The following is a 20,343-nucleotide window of genomic DNA, read 5'->3' as shown; positions in this document are numbered from 1 at the left end:
TTACTGAAGCAAACAATAAATAGACATTTTGATAGGGAGTGTTGTTCATTGAATTTTTTCGTTGTTATTTGGCGCTAAAACTGTTCTGGTGGCCTCTAAAAAACTAGATTTGCCCTATCTTAGGTTGGACCTCCGAATATTTCTTCGCTTTGACCGCGTTGACCTTCCACCCTCGTCACAAACTGTTCCAATTGTATGGATTTTTTCAGTGCTGTGGCGGTTCCTACTGTCAACCTATGACTCATTATTTTAATCACTGGTATCACTGGTCAACCGATACTTTTTCGATATATCCGGAACTGTCATTGACAGTTTATGTAGCTTCCCAACGCCAAATGCCAAATAACACCTTATTTTTTGGTGTCCTAGTTAACTGCTATCCTTCATATATATCTAGTTATCAATAAAACAATAGTAAAGGTCTCCTTTTTGTTGATAACCTTGCATTGCTCACACAGGTGAATATTTAACATCAGTGATTCTTGCATAAATGTGTATAGTAGTATTGTTACCTGTGCAAGCGCCACCGCAGGAAAGTGGTCCCATATGAGACCCCTTGGGGACTCCTCACCGCTCTGCTTTCTTCTTTGCTCCTTTAGTTCTCTCGCCGCTGTCACTGTGGCGAGGCTCATACCATCACCGATAAACATTATGACGCTCCTAAATAAAAAAAATAAAACAATTTTTAATTAGTGTTCGTCTAAAAATAAAAATGCTTCAATGTAAATAAAAGTTGTGGAAAATATAAGTGAAATCTTTTCGGATGCTGAGTGGAGTATTTTTTTAAGGAAAAAAAGGAGGGAAAGCTCTGGGAAGGTAAAAGGTATGAGAGTTGGGTCAGAATCTAAGGATAGATGTGTCCAAGAGTGACGGAAATATGAATATATCCCACTTCAGCGCAAGGCGATGAGTCGAAAGACCAGTTGGAGAAGTCAAAGAATCTCTCCAAATCAGTCACTCCCGATCCCGGCACGCAACGTACTTGGACACCGAACACACCTGCCCGATGAACTCGGACGCCCCTGCCAAATCACCAAACGTAGCTTATCACTTGTGGTGACCACAGCAGAGTTGTTGGTTAAAGTGATTTGTTTTTGGAGTATTATGCCGTCTTGTGCTACCTTCTTCCGACAGCATTGCAGTGTCTATTATCATGATGGACACTGCAATGCTGTCCGAAACGTTGGCTAAAGAGGGAGGTAGCGCAACACGGCATAATAACCTAAAAACAAATCAATATAATACTTTTGGCCGTGAAAATCTCAAATCATACGAGTTGTTGTTTATTCAATAAATGGTTCCTAGGGCGGCAGTACTCAAAACCCGCCTCCCAAATTAAATCAAATTGGATGATTTCATGTAAGTGCTAAATAGAATTAATAAATTGGATACAACAGGTTATTGGAACAGGAATTGGAATTAATAAATCTACATGTTTATTTAAGTGGAAAAGTACCGCACAAGAGCTTAAAATTATCCTATTGTAAGTAATTAGGGTGAATTACTTATGCGATGCTGAAAATTGACACTTTTGAATGACGAAAAAAACACGACTGAAGATAAAATTAATTTGCAGAAATCAGGAAAATAGAAATCAATTAGGAAAAAGATTACCAATGTAAACCTTTGAGGTGATTACTTCATTTGAATTATCCTAAAATGTGTAATGAGAATGAAAGGAAATTAAACTTGAGTTCAGAGACTAATTGATGTATTGATTTGGCTAATTGGGGAGTTAAGTGGATGACGGAAGATGTTCCTCTTTTTCTATGCGGCTTTAGGTAATTAACGTATTTCAGGAGATAATGCTTCTTGTGTCAAGAGAGTACATTAAAAATATATTTGAGTAGCTAACAAATGTTGTGTAAATGAATTTGGCTTCGTTGTTAGAATTTTTTATAAGGCTCTAAGATTTATAGTAGATACAAACCTAGTAACAAAACAATCTCTTAATTTCCAGAGTGGTAAATACCTACTATAAGTACATATCACCCTGGTGAAAGACCACGTTTAGTCGTGTTTAGTGGCTAGATCTGAATAGTAAGTAATTTCCTGCTTTTGTATTTCCATATACTCGTATTACCATACACTCCCTTTAGCCTCACACCAATCATCCAATTATTGGGGATACTGTAGTCTCTGTCTTCGGGCAGTTGGGAGCAGATGTGACTCATGTATGTATTCTCATTTAAAAATTCATTACACCAGGAGTAAGTAAAATCTTTATTCTTGCACACTGACACGCTCACAAACACGTTCATCGGTTTATCTGTTCAGTATTTCTATCCACTTGTGGCAGGGTTGCCGCAGAGCTGAGAATATGCAGCAGCGCACCGCGGCCGGCTAGTTAGTCTAATAATCAAAGTCAGTTCAATCTGTAACCAAATATACGAGTATACAAGGTTGGGCAAAAGTAATCTCATTAATTTGATTTTGTCGGAAATTTTTTTGCAATTGGCGTTAATTGTCATTGTGCTTTGTCATTTTTGTTGTAGATTGTGTGACCAATTTCCGGTTTGTTGTTTTAACGCAGTGGGGCAAAAGTTACGTCATAATGAGAACTGTCTGTCAATTGAAAAAAAAAGTGGGTGTGTCAAGCCTACGCAAGACAGAAGTGAAACTTCTAGTTTCAGCTGATGCTTGGCGTGGCGCAGTTCGCTGGTGTCTGAGAGAGAGGAAAGAAGAGAAGAGAGAGAACGTTCGTGAGCGGCTCCCCCACCTCAACAAGGTTTCACTTCAAAAATGCCACAGCCGAGAATCGAACCTCGCTTAACTGATTGAAAGCCAACCACGCTGAGCACCAACTGTAAGCAAAGCCGCATAAATTGATTATATTATGTAGGTTCTGAAAATATGAGAGCTTGTTATGTTTTATAATGTTACCTACATCACACCCAAAATATAATATATTTTTAAAAATAATGTACAATGTACAGAAATAGAATCCCACACAAGATCGCGTAGTGCGCTCTAGCGAACGGATATTTTATCAGAGGGAGATAGTTTTAATTTTTTTTTCTGTAAATTATTACATATTATCAAAATAAATAAATTTATTAAATAAATGTAATACAATTATCATAATATACGGATTAGATAATAATTTTAATCCAACACAATAACGCAAAGCGCGCTCTAGCGGAGTAATGTTTTATCACAGTGAGATAAGTGTTTTTATTATTTTGCAATATTATTTTCTTTTAAAAAATGTTCTGACCTACTAAAAAATAAGATATTGAATGAAAAAGGCGTTAAAAACAAAAAAATAATGTGCGATGGCCGAGAATCGAACTCGGATCAACTGCTTGGAAGGCAACTATGCTGACCATTACACCACCAACGCCAGTTGTCGGGATGAGCTAAGAAGCATTTATATGTTACTTCAAAACTTTGACTAGATCAAATGAACTTTAATCGGTGGTGGGGGTACCCGCATTTTCGTTTCGGTCATGAGTCGGTTTTACTCCGGTCCTCGAAATTGCATGACGCGCGTAAAGAAGTTTCACTTCAAAAAAAATAATTGTGTTACTTTTCTATAGCAACGTTCTGCACTCTGCAATGAATACGGGTATGATATATCGCTCACTTTACACAAAATCGTGGTGTCTCTACGAACTACCCTTTTTAACTCGAGGTCACCAATGTGTCGCGGTAACCAATCATGTATTACGTCGGTGTCACCAATGTGTCGGCTTACCAATTAATGTAACACGTCGGGATCACCAACGTGTCAGGGTTACCAATTATATATGACGTCGGGGTAATCATATTTCTCTACCGCCTTCAAATATATTTAAAATACACATATGTATTTTTAATATTTAAGTGGCATAATATTATTATATTCTGGGGTTTTATCCAGAGAACTTTTTGCTCTGCCACAGAACTCATCAATTGGATTACGATTTCTACTAATTAATCAATGGATGCCAACAATAATCAGATATCACTCCTTATCCGCACTGCGATGGAATGTATTGTTGGTTTGGTTAGTTATTTAATTAATTAACTAATGGTTTCAATGGATATTATTTTCATAGATTGATTATATTCGACTTTGTTTAATGAGCATCTTGAATACGGTTATTGTTTTTTACATAGATTTCGGGATTTTTTACGGTTTTGGCAGCAAATCGTTTACTCGTACATATATCTTATGTATTACCAATTATTATTTGAATTGTTCTAACAGGAAAAAATATTTTGCTGTAGGTTATATGTATTACACTGTTTCTTAGAAGTAACGAAAGTTTTATTGAAGCCTGAATAAAATTCAGTATACAAGCTTTTGTATTTGTGCATTTGATTATCCTTTTCTGATTTTTCTGTTTCAGATTATCGTTTATAAATCGCTAGTATTTTTCTTCAATAATTAAATATTACAATTTGAGGTTTTACTCAATAAAGTTATTCCGAAAAATAAACATAATCTCTTACAAATCCCTTTCGCTAAAACAACTTTTGGCCAGAGAAATTTTAGATATTTTGCAATAAGGCTATATAATGCTTCCCCGCTAGCCATAAAACTGAACTTTTTTTTTTTAAATACAAAACAGACATCAAGTCTTGGATCATCAGCCAAGATAGATCCAAGATCAAAAATTTTATAAAAATCCCCTCATAAGTATGTACTAGATGCTGATTAACTAATTTATAATTTTTTTTATCATTTTCACACTGTCATTTAATGTAATAAAATACTATATGTATCAAATAATATGTAAACATTAATTTATGTATGTAATACGTCTGTCTCGACACAGGTTTATCCTAGTGAGACAGACATCGAAAAAAAAACTGTAATAACCACAGACATAGGAATTAATAGACGAGAAGATAATGGCGAGGGGTAAAATCAACTGTTGAAGAACGAAGGGAGTGAAGCTGACTGTGATTCGTCAATAAATCAATCTGACAGTAAATAGGCATCTCGCATTATAATATCACCATTTACTTCTTAAAAGTAAAATCTGCTTGAATGAATAGACATTTTTACATGGGAGCGCAAATTACTCGCCACGTTATGAAAAAATTTGCGAAGTCCAAATTCGGCAAAAAAATTCGGTAATATTTTCAGAGTCGAATATTTCGTTTAAGTATTTAGTTAAGACACTTTTATAAATGTTCATAATTTACTTCCCAGCAACCAACCAGCTTTGTGTTTCGCGTCCAGACCTTTCTCGATGTGATAGTAACAACTGATTCATATTATACGATGTGAATATGCTTAAAATAAAGTAAAATAATGCTTATATATGGAATGTAATACGACAATTGGGTTTATTCTCTTTTTCACATCTATTTTTACAAGTTTTCATAGTACAAGTCAACATTTTGCCGTGTTATTTCGTAAAATGAACCGATGATGCCTCGACCATAGTTCGCACAAGAATGATGACGTCACGTTTTCAAATTTCACTTGAGGCCATACGCGAGCACAGCCGGCTCCAATGGAACCGGTATGGGGAGTGGGGATAATACGCTTTTAATCACTTAGGGCAGGTCTACTAATATTCATATGTCTATGGTAATAACACTTTATATTGATATTAATAAAAAAATTAAAAAAATTAAATATATGCATATATATGTTGATATAATCCAACGTAAATGCTGTGGAGGAACTTAATCATTACAAGTGTTCGACGTGTGTTTTTGTTGCTGTTATTAATGTTTTAAGGTGCTTCGACTTCCAATTTATCTTAACATCATTAAAGTGCAGGCCCTCTTTAAAAGAATCACATCAAAATAAACAAAAGCGTATAAGTAAAATATTGTGTAATACTTTATCTTCGGTGTGTGGCAGTGCAATCCTGCAGGGATCACAGGTTTTAATTTCGCAGAGAGAGAGGACCCATTCCTTTTCTCTGACCCGCGAGCTACTGCGTCATCGTACAGCAGGGGTTCCCAACCCCGTGCCCGCGGGCACCATGGCGCCCGCGGAACGATTCGAATGTGCCCGCCACTATTCGTCAGTGAAAGAATTTTTTCATCAACATTAATTAAAAATGTGAATTATTTTTATTTATTTGTTAGATTTTTAATTTTTTGAGTGCCTAGTAGGGTGTCCCAGGACATAAGGAAGTTTTTTTTTCATGAATTGAAATATGCATACCCTCTTATTTTATTTCATTTGATCCAAATAACTCACATAATAAATATTATTTTGATTAAACACCGGCAACCTTTGCCGATTTGATGCCAAACATATGGTACAAAAATTTGTACAGAGTTAATATGGAAGGATTTTAAACTTTAATTTTTGTCGGAAATATGAAATTTAAAAATGCACAAATGTTCAATTATGTAGTATTCTATATTTAAAAATGGTTTATTGATTAAATTTTCTCTTCAAAGTTTGTTTTTTACAGTCTGGATAAATCTTCCGGTGTTCCTGAACGCATCGTAACAAAAATTGTTTTTGTTATTCTTCAACCGTGATTAAGCCATGAAAATATTGCATTAACTTAACAGCTCTTTTAGCTGTATCATTCACTACCCTCAGCGACAACACCTTCTTTCTGGCTTCTTGATACGAAGCATTATTTGACCACATCGTAGGGCATTCGTTAAGAAAACTGGCATCTATTTTCAGACGATCAAACGAAGATTTGCTTTTGACTGAAATGAAGTCGTAAATATTTTTTTCTGAAACAAAATTGAATAAATTATGATATGTGCAAAAACCCCAATACAAAACATAAACGTAACTGCTTATTAAACTTACCATCAATATCTTCCTTCGATGGGTTTTAACGTTCGTGATGGGTTAATATTTTTTTTTTGATATTTTCGAGCATATATTTTAGTTTTTTGATCCACAGCGTCATCAAACAGCGATAAAATAATACTTCATCGGTTAAATACCATAAATGCTTACTGAACTTCTGTAAAGCTGCCATTGTGATTTTTTCATCAATTTTTTCGTAAGCCTTCATCGATTTCAAAAAGTCCTGGTAATGTGCTTTAACTGCTATAATACATTGTAGTCATGACTTGACATAGGATGTTACTATGAACAGGCAAAAGTCTAAAAGTGCCGCCTTATTCTTAACGGTAATTTTAAATTGCGCACAAAGTAATGATATTTTCAACGAATAAAGCGCCCTTGCCATCCATCGAGCACATGGAGGCCGAATCTTAAATTTTCTCGCTGTATCTCCGCCTAAAAATATCACACAGAGTTCTAACAACTCTCGATAGTCATATCCAAGAATTTTTGTTGTCAGTGCAGTACGGTCAAGCAAATAATCGATTTCGAAAGCGGTTAGGTGCAATGTGAGATTTTCTCCGTAGCACTGAATTTTATCGGGATCAACATTTTTCCAGTTATCTCGAAACTTTTTGAAGAGTGGGATGTCAGGGCTTGTAGTCACTTGACTGATTTTTACTTCAAACACAGCTTTTAATACCAACTTATACACATGATGGCGGCAAGCAAAAATAAAAATTTCTCTATTAAGTTTTTGTTCAAGAAGCACACTAGCACCACTGAAGCGACCTGTATTTGAAGCTATAGTATCACAACACAGAATTTGCACTTTATCTTCCAGATTCCAGTCTACTGTTTTCGTGTTGTTTGAGTTTTCCGTAGCGGTTTTGGAAAATCTTCTAAATTTGTGTCTTCGATAGAATCAGAAGATGAGTCGTTTTGTAACGGTTTGTAAGACGATGTTGAAGGAGTTGGCAGAGATAAAAATTTAGTACGCCGCTTTTCTTCCTGCAAGGCGCCCTCTCTCCTCTTTATCTGTCAGTTTCTTGTCAATCCCCCCCTAAGCAGCTAGGACGACCTGGCTCTCTTTGCCGCTGCAAGAAGATTCTATCTTCATTTATTTTTATTAGAGCATCGGCGTGTGCAATGTCAAATAAATTATCATTATTATTAGTTTTTAACAAACTCATGACGACGTTTGTCAAATATGACTCAAGTTTTCTGCGCATTTTTTCGCAAGTCCCTCCAAACTTGATATAAGTTTACAAGTTTTTTCACAAAAGTAGGTAAAAATTTGGTTGATGTACGTGCCTTTTTCCAATAGATTACACACTCGCGAATAGTGAGATTAGCACTTTGATTGACAGTTAAATTCCCTTCCCGGATATTGTAGAACAAAACTTCAAGAACTTGTCAATTAGATGGCAGTTTAGATCCCAATATTTGGTGTTTTACGACTCCGACTTAAAAATATACTCTTTTTAGAAGTGCGTAAATCTAACGACATCTTGCCTAAATGAGTTATATTCGTTTACTAACAAAAAAGTAAGTTACTACAAGCTCATCAACACGTTTGTTCGCGGGCGTCTTAATGTACAAGTAATAAAAAGTTTCGATGCAAATCGGCACGGGTTGCAGTGGTTCCAAGTAAACGAAATTTTATTTATAATTGTTTTGTTATTATTGAAAAAAAATTAGAGGGTATGCATTGAAAAATAACAACTTAATTTTTTTGGGGACACGCTAGTGGCTAGGTTTATTAAATACGTTCGTATGTTTACATTATATGAATGAGTGGTTCCTTTGCTGACAGTACTTGTCGCAACTTTTCTAGCGGCAAGCCAGACTGTACTCTTCACGCTAGCCTGTAACGGGGAGTTCTATTTGCACATTAGAGTGGAGTGAAATCTTTTGTTTCTTCTTACGGTAATGTAAGAGTCAAAATTTGGTGCCTTTTAGGTTTAATTTAAGCCATGTAAAATATTATACCATTTGGTTTAGGGTAACTGTCTCCGCAACGGCATCGAATTTATGAAAATAATCGGTTTTACACTCTAATTTGAAGTAATGTTTATGTACGATATTTTTGAATAAACATACCTACCTATTTTTATCGAGAAAGTTTACTTGGTATAATATAGATTTGACACAAAATAAAAAGAAGTTCGAATTTGTGTTTTATAATTTAAATAAGGGGAGAGAGGAAGCGCGGGAGGTGATACTGAGCTTGCTTGCACTTATCGCGTCTCGAGTCGCGCGTCGTCAGTGCTCTATCGTTCGTGGCTCGGATCAGTCGCACGCTCGTTTATCGTTAAAAATACGTTCGATAATCTTTCGTTGCAACCATGCAAAGAACTCGGAGTGTATTCAAATGTCTTCTATTTGGTGATGTTTGTGAGATGAAAGAAAACGTTCTACCTACTTATGAAGATGTAGTGAAATACTATGAGTGGACGAGACATCAACTGAAATTGCAATTAGAAACTGCAAAAGAACCAATTTTTGGCGGGATAACAGACATAGTAACGTCGAGAATTGAAAATATATGGCAAACGGCATCTATTCCTACAGTGACGCGAACAAGGATCATTCAAATGTTGAAAGCATATCATCTAAAGTGCAAAAATCTATTCAAATCTATCAAGAGGCTCTCCCCAGAAGAGTTAAATAGTTTTCAGCAAAGAAGTAAGATACTTTTTGATATTTCAGCATGCAAGTGCAAAGAATTCGCTCAATGTATCTGTCCTAAGGATAAAAAGGTTCCTAAACGAGAGCAAACTTTTTTGACCGATCAAAAACGTCTCGGATAATGGTAATCAGCGGAATCGACGTAACTGCTACAAAGAACATGCAAAAAAACTCTAAAAAGGAACCATGAACGAGAGAATCGCCGAAACACATCCTTTCAGCACTTCAACGTTAGCTGATTTAAATGCTTGTATTTCTTCAGCGACATCATCAGAGACAGACAAATCTGATTGCTCCATGATCAAAGGCGTTATTAAAAAGAAAATAAAAAAATCGACGCTTAATTTTCCTACGTTACTTTTCCTAAGACATGTGATAGGTATGGAGTGTCTGACAGAGCAGCAGCAGCAATAGCATCATCTGTTTTGTTCGACATTGGGTCTGATGTTGAGGTCATTGATCGGCACAAGTTACGAAGAGAGAGAACTAAAACTAGAGAAAAAATAACGGAAAATGCAACAATTACAGAGCTTTTGGCCTTATACTTTGACGGGAAAAAATACAAAACTTTGAATATTGTTAAAAAGAGCGGTAAATTCTACAGGACTACTGATGTGGAGGAACATATCTCACTAATTCAAGAGCCGGGATCCATTTTCATGGGATACGTGGTACCTGATATTGGGACAGCAAAAGGAATAGAAACCGCGATAACAGGGTTTCTGTTACATAAAGAAGTTTCCCAAGTAGAATTATGGCAATTGGTTGCGATGGTACGAATGTAAATACTGGAAAGTATGCTGGAATTATAAGACTGCTTGAGAAAAAGCTACAAAAACCACTTCAGTGGATAATTTGTTTGCTTCACATGAACGAACTGCCTTTGAGACATCTGCTTCTTCATCTCGATGGGTGTACTTCGGGACCTAAATCTTATATTGGTCCACTGGGAAAATCACTGGAAACCTGTGAAAAGCTGCCTGTTAAAAATTTTGAACGCATCGAAGGTCAAATGCTACCAGAAAAGGCCAAAGATCTGAGTTCAGACCAACAGTTCTTGCATAAAATTGTCTCGGCGGTAATTACAGGTGAATTTCCAGAAGACCTAGGCAATAAATCTCCAGGAAAACTATCACATGCCCGTTGGATCACGCGTGCTAACCGAATACTACGTTTGTATGTATCTACTGAAGAACCATCTGAAAATTTGAAAACTCTGGCTACTTTTGTGGTCAAAGTTTACGCACCGTCTTGGTTCGCAATTAAAAATAAACCATCATGCAAAGATGGCACGCGTCATCTGTTCAATATCATTAAGGCCTCCAGATACCTGCCAGAAACTCTAAAAAAAATTATAGATCCTGTTATCCAAAGAAACGGCTGCTTTGCGCATCCTAAAGGGATTCTACTTGCGATGATAACAGATGATAAAAAACATGTTAGAGAGCTGGCAGCCCGCCGCATACTAAAGGCACGCAATACTGCTCAACCTCCAACACCTAGAATTTTTCAAGTGCCATTGATAGATTTCAATGCTTCTACATATATTGATTTAATAAATTGGCAGGAAAACTTAACCGAACCACAGATTTTGAAAAACTTATCGGACCAGGAAATTCAAATTATCGTGGAATCTGGTGGCGAAAGCGAACTATTGTTTATAAAGCTTCCCTGCCATACTCAAGCTGTTGAAAGATCTGTAAAGTATACGACAGAAGCTTCCATTTCTCAGTGCACAAGAAAGTCGCGACTAGGTGCCATAAATGCCAAGCTGGAATCGCGGAACATAATGCCTAAATTTGAAACTAAAAAGGATTTTAAACCTCAATAATAAATGTTTAATTTTTCAAGTTTGTTTCAAATTTCAAGAGCTGTAAAGACTACGACAGAAGCTTCCATTTCTCAGTGTACAAGAAAGTCGCGGCTAGGTGATGCCAGGCTGGAATCGCGGAACAAAATACCTAAATTTTAAACTAAAAAAGGATTTTAAACCTAAATAATAAATGTATAATTATGTTTCAATTTTTTTTTAGAGCGATGCCTTAATAAACATCTTAATATATATTGTTTATCATTTAACACCTACTTACCACTAAATTAATCATAATGCATTGCCTTATAAACTTTTAACTTTTTTACCATAATTTTAAATTTTTGGGGTCACTGCGGAGGCAGAAGATCTTAATTACATGAAATGAAAAATCCCACGTATTTTTATTTTAACATAAGGCACAAATCCCCCCCTCTTAGAACTCTGAAACATATTTTTTTTTCATTCATCCGTGCTCCAGGCTATTACACATCTCTCCTTGCACACGCAGAAAACCCAAAGTGAACGAACGACACAAACTAAACCGATGAACGCCGAAGGCGCCAAAAAACATGGCGCGTGACTCTGACAGCTCTGTCTGTCAGTGAATTTTAGGACCTTAAGAATGATATTTTGTTTAAATCCTTAATATCTAAGGACTTTTGGAATATAGTGAACAGAGAAAAGTTTCCATTTTTTAAATAAGCGGCATATAAAATTGAATCATTTTTCGGTTCGACATATTTATGCAAATCATTGTTTTCAAACATGAAATTAATAAAATCAAGATATAGATCTCTACTCACCGATGAGCATCTTTATGATTGTTTGCTAACAGGATTATCGTCGTACTCTCCCAATTATGAGGCACTGGCCAATGATATACAATGCCAAAGATCACATTGACATATTGATATTATATTTTTTTGTAAAATGTTTTCTTTGTATTTGTGATTTTTGTTTACGTTTTGTAAATACATTTCTCTGTATGTATGCAATTTTGATAGTAATTTTAATATTTTTAAATATTTTTGTTTATTATTTATCAATAAACTATGAATTTAAGAAATTAAATTATGTGAAAATGAAAAGTTATAGAAGGAGTTTGTCGATTAAAAGTATGTGGTGCCCGCCACCCTACCGATATTTTAGAATGTGCTCTAGAGTACAAAAAGGTTGGGAACTCCTGCCGTACAGTATGTTAAGTTATACTTTTGTTTTCCCTTTACACACGAGTGGTTACAGATATATACATTTATAATGGAACAAAGTATTATTATTTTTTTGTATAAACTTATCTTATAAATACTGAAAATATATATTTTTTTAATGGCAAATCGTACTAAGAACCAATATAATAAAACTTGAACATTGAAGGTGGCTCACCACTTTAACACGGCGTTCTAAGGAAACAGATGTTTTTCTCCTTCACCATACACGTTAAGCATCAATTTTGTAAGTTTTTAAGGAAACTACTTTTTTATAAACAGGCACACAGTGTTTGTAAGCAGTATCCGAGTGCGTACATATCGTTATTTATATAACTGGATTACATCTCATCTCCGCCAATTGGTGCTGGTGAAATTTTTTTTTTTTAAGAAAAAGAGAAAAAAGTTAGAAGAATTATAAAAGAAATATAAAAATGAGATTGTGACGAGAAAAATCAGTTAAGTTGCAGTTGCAGTTGAAACTTGAATATCATTAGACGAAATTGAATGATCATAAAGGATATTTTAAGAAATAAATCCAAAAAGTCAAACATTCATACCCAATTTTAAACCCACCACACACTACGCGCAATGTACACAGCTTTCATGAATCATTGTGAAATTTGGGAAATCTCGATATAGTCGTGAAAACCTGTCTTGAACACCCTGTATTGAAGGAACGAAAATTTTATGCTAAAGCTCTAAATAATATTTAGTGAAAAGTATTAATTATTATTTGCTCTCAATGTATTTCAAATATTTTTAAAACCAGCAGAAATTTCCAGAGCGGGTTTTGCAACCCCACGACTCCGAATTGTCGAATAATAAAGACATTTGTTTAGCACTGTAAAAATACTTTCAATTTTAATAATAAGTTACACATACTGTTTTTAATTTATCAATGTTTCTTGGAAATCCTTCGGCTGTTATGCCAATATTATGTCACTCTTGAGTGATATTCAAATAAAAACATATTTTTCTGAAATATGGTGGGCACCAAAAGTTTTACAAAAAATTGTATTTTTTCCAAGATCTGTCTCCTAACGTATGTGTTTAAATTGTGTGCGTTTTTTAAATTTATCAGTTTAAAAAAACATAGGTTTAAATGTCAAAGCATAAGTTACTCACTTACTGTTTGTCATTGAAAATATAAAATGCCAAAGGCTTCCTATGAAATGATAAATACTTTGAAGCTTTTTGAAATACGTATCCATTTGAAATTTATTTATCTTTTCTCAGAAATAATAAAAATGGAAAAACAAGAATCTAATACATTTTGAGTAACGTCAACATAGAATTTTTTGTTTTACTTATCTCTTACAAAGGTAATATTAATAGTACTTAATATTTTGATTGTCTGACCGGACATCAGAAGACACGGGCTTAATTCCCGTCGGCGGCATTTATTTTTACTCGGGAGGTATTTTCAATTTATATTAATATTGCAGGCGAATAATTATTGCTTAAAATAATTTATTATCCTCTGTTCTATGCATAAAAACCTTGTCTTATAAACATCAGTTTAGAAAAAATAATAGATTAGTTCAACCTAATAAGTCGGAAAAATCTTGCATTTAAACTGTTTTGGTTAACCAAACACAGGACATAACAGATTTTTTTCTTGTGATGGGCATTTTTTTTGTAAAATTTAGTAAAAAAGCATCAGGAATTCGATGAGCGGGAGTAATATTGAGTTTAATGCACTTCGCGTCAAGGAAGATTTTCATTTTAACGGTAGTCACTAGAAAAGGTTGCAACAATGGCCCTGCCTAATGTGTAACTTGAATTTCGCTTTGCGAGAAGCCAAAAATATGTTTTTTTTCTAAATTTAAGGTAAACCCAGCCACCTAAAGTCACTGAATGTCAATAAAATTTTGGGTTTTTTCTCATATACGATTCTCATCGACCAATGATTAAACGTGCAGGAATTTTGAAATTCTAAAAATGGATGATATTTCAATCATTAGGATATTATTACTAAAGTAAAATGTTATATTTAATTATTAAATTACACTACGACTGGTTCCGGGTAGTGAGAATCCTTGAAGTGTTATCACATTAAAAAAAATGTCGAGTGATAAAAGATTGCCTTTTATTTCGTGCAATAATATTAAAATTAGTAAAATTGTTATTAAAAAAAAAAAATTGGCTAATACTGTATAAACAACATAAAAATAATTGGATCATGTGCTTTCTACTAAAACGTGTACTTTTATGGCAATATAATTAAGATTTTTCCAAGCCACAGATAAAAAAGTAAAGAAAGTACACTAAGCACACAATTTAAAATATTTCCTTGCTAATCTTACTTAAAAATCATAAGTTTGCCTATTCAAATTAGCAACGGAAAAAGATTTTAATAAATACCAAGGTGCGTCAATAATATTCAATAAAAAAGAAAAATAAATAAAGGTGCGTCAATAATATTCCATAAAAAAGAAAAATAAATAAATAAATAAATTGTTTAGTGGTTTAGAATATTTTTTTTTAATATGTACTCTTTAAATTTTTCTACTTATTATGTGCTTCAATCTTTGTAATTAAGTTTCATGTTTTGTATAATAAATACTGTTATTGTTTTACATGTTTGCTTATGTGATTGTGCAAATGTGATGCTGCAGACACATTAGTCTAGGGATATTTATAATTGTACTTTTTTATTTTGAAAACCATAATTAATGTTTTTATAAATATCCTGTTTGTGTCTCGAATAAATAAATAAATAAAAATTAAAAATTAAACTAACAAATATCAATTGATCGATTTGATGAATTTAAAAATTGTTACAATGGAAGAAATTTCTTCCTCGCATTCCCTAGAGGCTAATTAGCTTAAAGTAGATTAAAGTATTTGTAACTAAGACTGTGAATCGGGCTAATTTGATATTTGTGATTAAAACGAGACAATATCCTAAAACATAGTTGGAATCTCAACGACCGACGTAAGTAAAAAAGCCGTACACGAAAATAAGCTGCGCTCGGCTCTGGTGTATTGGACAGACCTACAGTTGAATTTACCCTAACAAATCTTTTAAATAAAGTAAAAATCTTAACGTAAGTGATGAAGTCGAATACAAACAATGTTCGACTCAAAGCCCCGCGTAATGGACGGACCTACGGTGGCATTTGTCTTAGCAAACCTAGAAAAATGATCTTTCCCTAGGGGTTTTTTATAATTATATCTAATGAACGTATTACCAAAAAATGTTTCTAGGAGAATCCCTCGAGAAGTTACTTATTCACCTTCTAGAAAAATAATATCTAATGCTTACCGCTAATTTTATTGTTGAAAAATATTTGAATGGTTAGATAGGCAGTTTTTATTCATCTTAAATACAAATTGAAACGGAAATAATAAAAATGTGAGCATAGAGAAAAATGATGTCAATTTAAAACTCATCAATATAAATACCTACTTATTTCAGTTATCAGTTTATTGATTGCGAATTCTCACGAATAGCTTTCAATTATTCAAGTTCAATGAACTTTTACTTTTAAAAAATGGTCTTCTGTGGCATTAAAGGAGATTATTCTCACCACTCAAAAAAAAATTTACTAAACGTATTGTAAATATTTTGAAGCTTAATTTTAAGAAATGGAATTATCAATTATTACGATGGTAAAATATTTATTTGACTTACAATGTTTATAAAACTATATAAACTGTACAATTATAACGACCTAGACGCCAATCTGTAATGCTATTAAAAAAATTGTACAAAATTAATTACATAAGTTAATTTAAATATGCTTTCAAGTGTCGAGCTGATGGTCTTAAATTGAGACGTCTGAATATGATTTTTGTTGGGCTTTAGTAATAATAATAAAAAAATCGATTGGCAGTTCAACATGCTGTCCTGCAAGTTGTTCTGCAAATCGAATCGTGAGTTTGGCATTTGAGACGCTCGTTAGCAAATTTTACTGCTTAATTTTCATGTAATTGCTACTCGTATATCCTACAGTCATGTTTGCAAATCCTTCGCGAGTTCAAAATAAGTTAATGTTTGAAATTCCTCCGCGAGTTCAAAATAAATTATTGATTTAACAGCTGTGACGAATTTACTGCCGTATGTACGAGAAAAAGCCAACCGAATAAATATATTCAAAGGCGTATTAAATGTTTATGCACTAGAACAGAGGTTCCCAAAGTGGTCTTTATGGACCCCCAGGGGTCGATATCGGCTTGCTAGAGGTCTATGTAAGCGAGAAAAAAAATTGGGGGTCCACGAGATTCAAATGGGGGTACATACGAGCGGCCCCCATTTACCTCAAGTCAACATTTAGGAATTCCGTAAATGACACAATAGACCTAACACAAATATAATAGACTGAGAAATTACTTATCTGATATTTGTATTTTTATATTTCGTAAAGTTGTTAATTGAGGTATATAAATAGAGTTTACGTTCTTTTTCTCGTCAGAATTAATATATTCAAGCAAAACATTGCACATTGGAAGCCGCGAATTTTCCTAGTTCCCCAACTTGTTTTTGAAAAACGTCCAGGGTAATAATGACGTTCAACATTTAAATGCACTTCACAAGACTTCAAAACTAAGTTTGAGGACATTTGACCATGGAAATGGAATGTTGAAGAATAAGAAGAACTGACCGGAATAAGCACTGACAAAAAACCTAAGGGGCAGTTATGTAGGGCCAGCTACAGAAAGAAATTCCCGTTGCTTATCCTGCTTATTTTCATTTGGAGTAATACCTCACAAGGGCGCCCCTATCTGCACAGTGTAAAGACAGAGGAACTATACCGCCACCCGGTTGTTGGACAGGCAAGGGAAGGGAATCTTTTTACGAAAAAAATAAATGATTATCACATGGGACGTTAATAGTTTTAGGAAAATTCAATATTCGGCAGGCAGGGGAACTACGGAAAAAAAAATTGCCAAGTGGTCTACGGGGCAAAAAAGTTTGGGAACCTCTGCACTAGAATAAACAAATATTTTATTATTACAGCATAAGAGAGTGGTTAGTGCAACACTCTGTCTGCCATATAAAAGCATGTATCTAATTAAATTATATGATAATAAAATGGTAAACATATTTAGAAATTGCTGTGGCTTGAAGGAAATTCTCCATATATGATGTAGGGGCGCGCCCTGCTACTGGGCGACGGCCTGGACAAGAGTTTCTTCCGATCTACGGTAGCGCTGACTTATCCCGGGTAGTATGTGGCGCATCGAGGCAGCGAACCCATGCAACTTATTATTATTAACAAGATTTATTAAATTTGGACAGTTCCGTTTGGCTAGCTCAGGTTCGGAAGACCAACGATATCAACTCCAATTAATATCCAGTCTTACAACATGGAACCGCTTGGATAGAACGAACTTTGACTCGAACTGCGTCTGTGTTGCCAACTCAGCTTTTAGTGCTAGATTTTGCTCTAAATATAGGTCATCAACTCTAAAATTATTTTAAGCTTCTTAACTGTTTCTTCAGTTAGATTTTTATTTTATACAGAACTTATTCAAGTTGAATGATGGTTTAATTTTTATAGTAAAGTTATACCTGCATTGAAATCATTATTTTTATCTTAAAATATTATGTGGAACCCATTACTTTTTTCTCAGAATTTCTACATTTTTCATCCGTTTTTCTTGATAATATGGCTCTAATCACTTTAAGGTCTGCCAACCCTTGGGCTAGCCCAAATTTTTCCAAAGGGGGTGCTAGAGCCTTCCATGGGGGGTGGTAGCTCATATTTTAACTATTTCTGATGAATGTATTATTCGATCTCAAATGTTTTTAAAGGGTCCCCTATGAGGTTACTAATTCGACGTCTAAAAAAATAAAATGTTTTGCTTACCACTAATTTTATAGTTTTAAAACGTTTTATATAATTTTATATCCGTTTTACATACAATATTTTAATGGTAAGGTTCTGTTTTTAATAATCTTAAATATAAATAACTAACATCCGTAGGGATCCCTCTATGAGATTTTCATCAGAAATAGTTCAAATGTGAGCGTCGAGCAAACACCTGTTATTGGAGTCTTTGCCTTACTTTAAAAATACTGTTTTTATGTATTTCCTTTGTCGTATTTGATTGATCGTAGATTTAATTTGTTTTGCATTTATTCTTAATTTTTCACGGCATATTTAATTTCCCCTTTCTAATTCTTAACAGATAGGTAAATATGGGTATAAAATATAAATAATGTGCAACAATATGTTATCTCGAGAACCGAGATCCGTACTCCCGGTGCTTAATCCCGGGATTTCGGGATTTTTGATGGTTTTGAGGCCTTTTTCAATCGTAAGTATATTTTTTAACTGGCAGCAAATCGTTTATTATAATAGTATACATTATATATATACTCGTACATATATCTAATGTATTACTAATTATTATTTAAATTGTTCTAATATGAAAAAAATATTTTGGAGTATCTAGGTTATATGTATTGCGCTGTTTTTTAGAAGCAATGAATGTTTAATTGAAGCCATAATAAAATTCAGGATATAGTCTTGTGTGTTTGTGCATTTGAACAAATCTATAATATACAATAAAAACACATAACTTTTTTTACTGACCTCTTTAATTTTATTTACACTCTACCGGTTTCAAAAGAACCCTTCCTTCATCAGGAGAGTATTAATAAAATGCTGATGATAATGCTATTTACAAATACGTTAAACTATGTAAAATATCTCAATGGTTGCTGACATATGGTCCAAACCTGTTGTCTTTGTCTTTATCTGTGTCAGAATTAGTCATTGAAATGGAAGAAGAAGTCCATTTAAATCTGTCTCTATATGAAAAGTTTGATAGTGCCACCGAAAATTTAATTCCAAAATCTCTACAAAAATAAGAACAACCATAAATAAATGAAATATTATTTAAAAGGAGCTGGAAAATTTTGAATTAAAAATATAACGTGGAGTAAATCTAGAAATGTGCTACTAGGATTTGAAATTCATACCACCTGCTAGTGGTATTCGTGGAATAAGGTATTATAGAATTATATTATTATTAGTAGAATGTAGGAAAATGGCGCCTAAAATGAGATCATCACTAAATTATGAATTTTTTTACACATTGACCTTACTGAACTCGCATTTTAAATCTCAAAATATTGAATGAGTTTTGTTAATGTACTTTTTTTTCCTATTTCCGATTTTTTTTCTTTTGTGCAGCTATTTATATATTATTGTAATTTAGTCAACAATGTACCCAATCTATGTACCTGAATCTAAATACCTGATAAATAGAAATACACCAATTTTTAATACTCCTTTTTTATATTAATTAAATTCCCGGTGTCAGTACCGGGAACCTGGAGTTGAAAAATGCTAGCACTGTGATCCCGGTTCTGAAAAAAATTCCCGGGATTGAAAGCCCTACTTCTGACAGATTACCAACGTGTTGAAGCACGCGTTTTGTCACTGTCAAAAGTTTGTAATAAAACATTAAAAAAATTATTTTATATCGGGAGCGATATTTCGAAAAATTAAAAGCACAATTCATACAAACAGCATTTTCAATGATGACATAGACCCTTGAGGATATTATTTCTTTCAGGGCCCCCTCTTTTGAGTTAATGTAAAATTCAACTTTAAATAGTAGTAAGTACATTAATAACTTTTTTTGTTTTCATACAAATTTATTAACTGTATTTTTTACTAAAACAATGAATTGGGGTTGCATAAAATAACAACAAAAAAAATAGTTTATTCAACTAACGATAAGTTCGATGGAATTAAATTGTTCTATTATCAAACAACCCTCCTACATTTATTCCGTACTACAGTGCTTATACCACATTCAATAAGGCTTTTTCATCTTAGGTGTATTTGTTAGCCCGAAAGTTTAATTATCAGGGGCATTGGGAATCCAATTACGAGATCCAACTTCTGGTCTCAGTAGTAAAATATACGTGGTGTTTGGAAAGCTTACAAACTGTTCTCTCA

General features: G+C 33.8%; 1 protein-coding gene across 1 annotated transcript in view; it reads right to left on the bottom strand.

Annotated features, from left to right (window-relative positions):
- The window catches only part of LOC149411979 (alkaline phosphatase, tissue-nonspecific isozyme-like), a 115,348-nt gene that overhangs the window by 81,328 nt on the left and 13,677 nt on the right, over positions 1-20,343 (bottom strand). The window contains exon 3 of the mRNA XM_089646217.1: positions 513-660. Coding sequence (XP_089502343.1) covers positions 513-660 — 148 coding nt within the window. The remainder of the gene's footprint in view (positions 1-512; positions 661-20,343) is intronic.

Source organism: Hesperophylax consimilis, chromosome 24 (assembly GCF_061612785.1).
Source record: "Hesperophylax consimilis isolate HC1 chromosome 24, BYU_Hcon_1.0, whole genome shotgun sequence".
Taxonomy (NCBI): Eukaryota; Metazoa; Arthropoda; class Insecta; order Trichoptera; family Limnephilidae; genus Hesperophylax; species Hesperophylax consimilis.
This window is presented reverse-complemented; position numbering and strand designations above follow the sequence as displayed.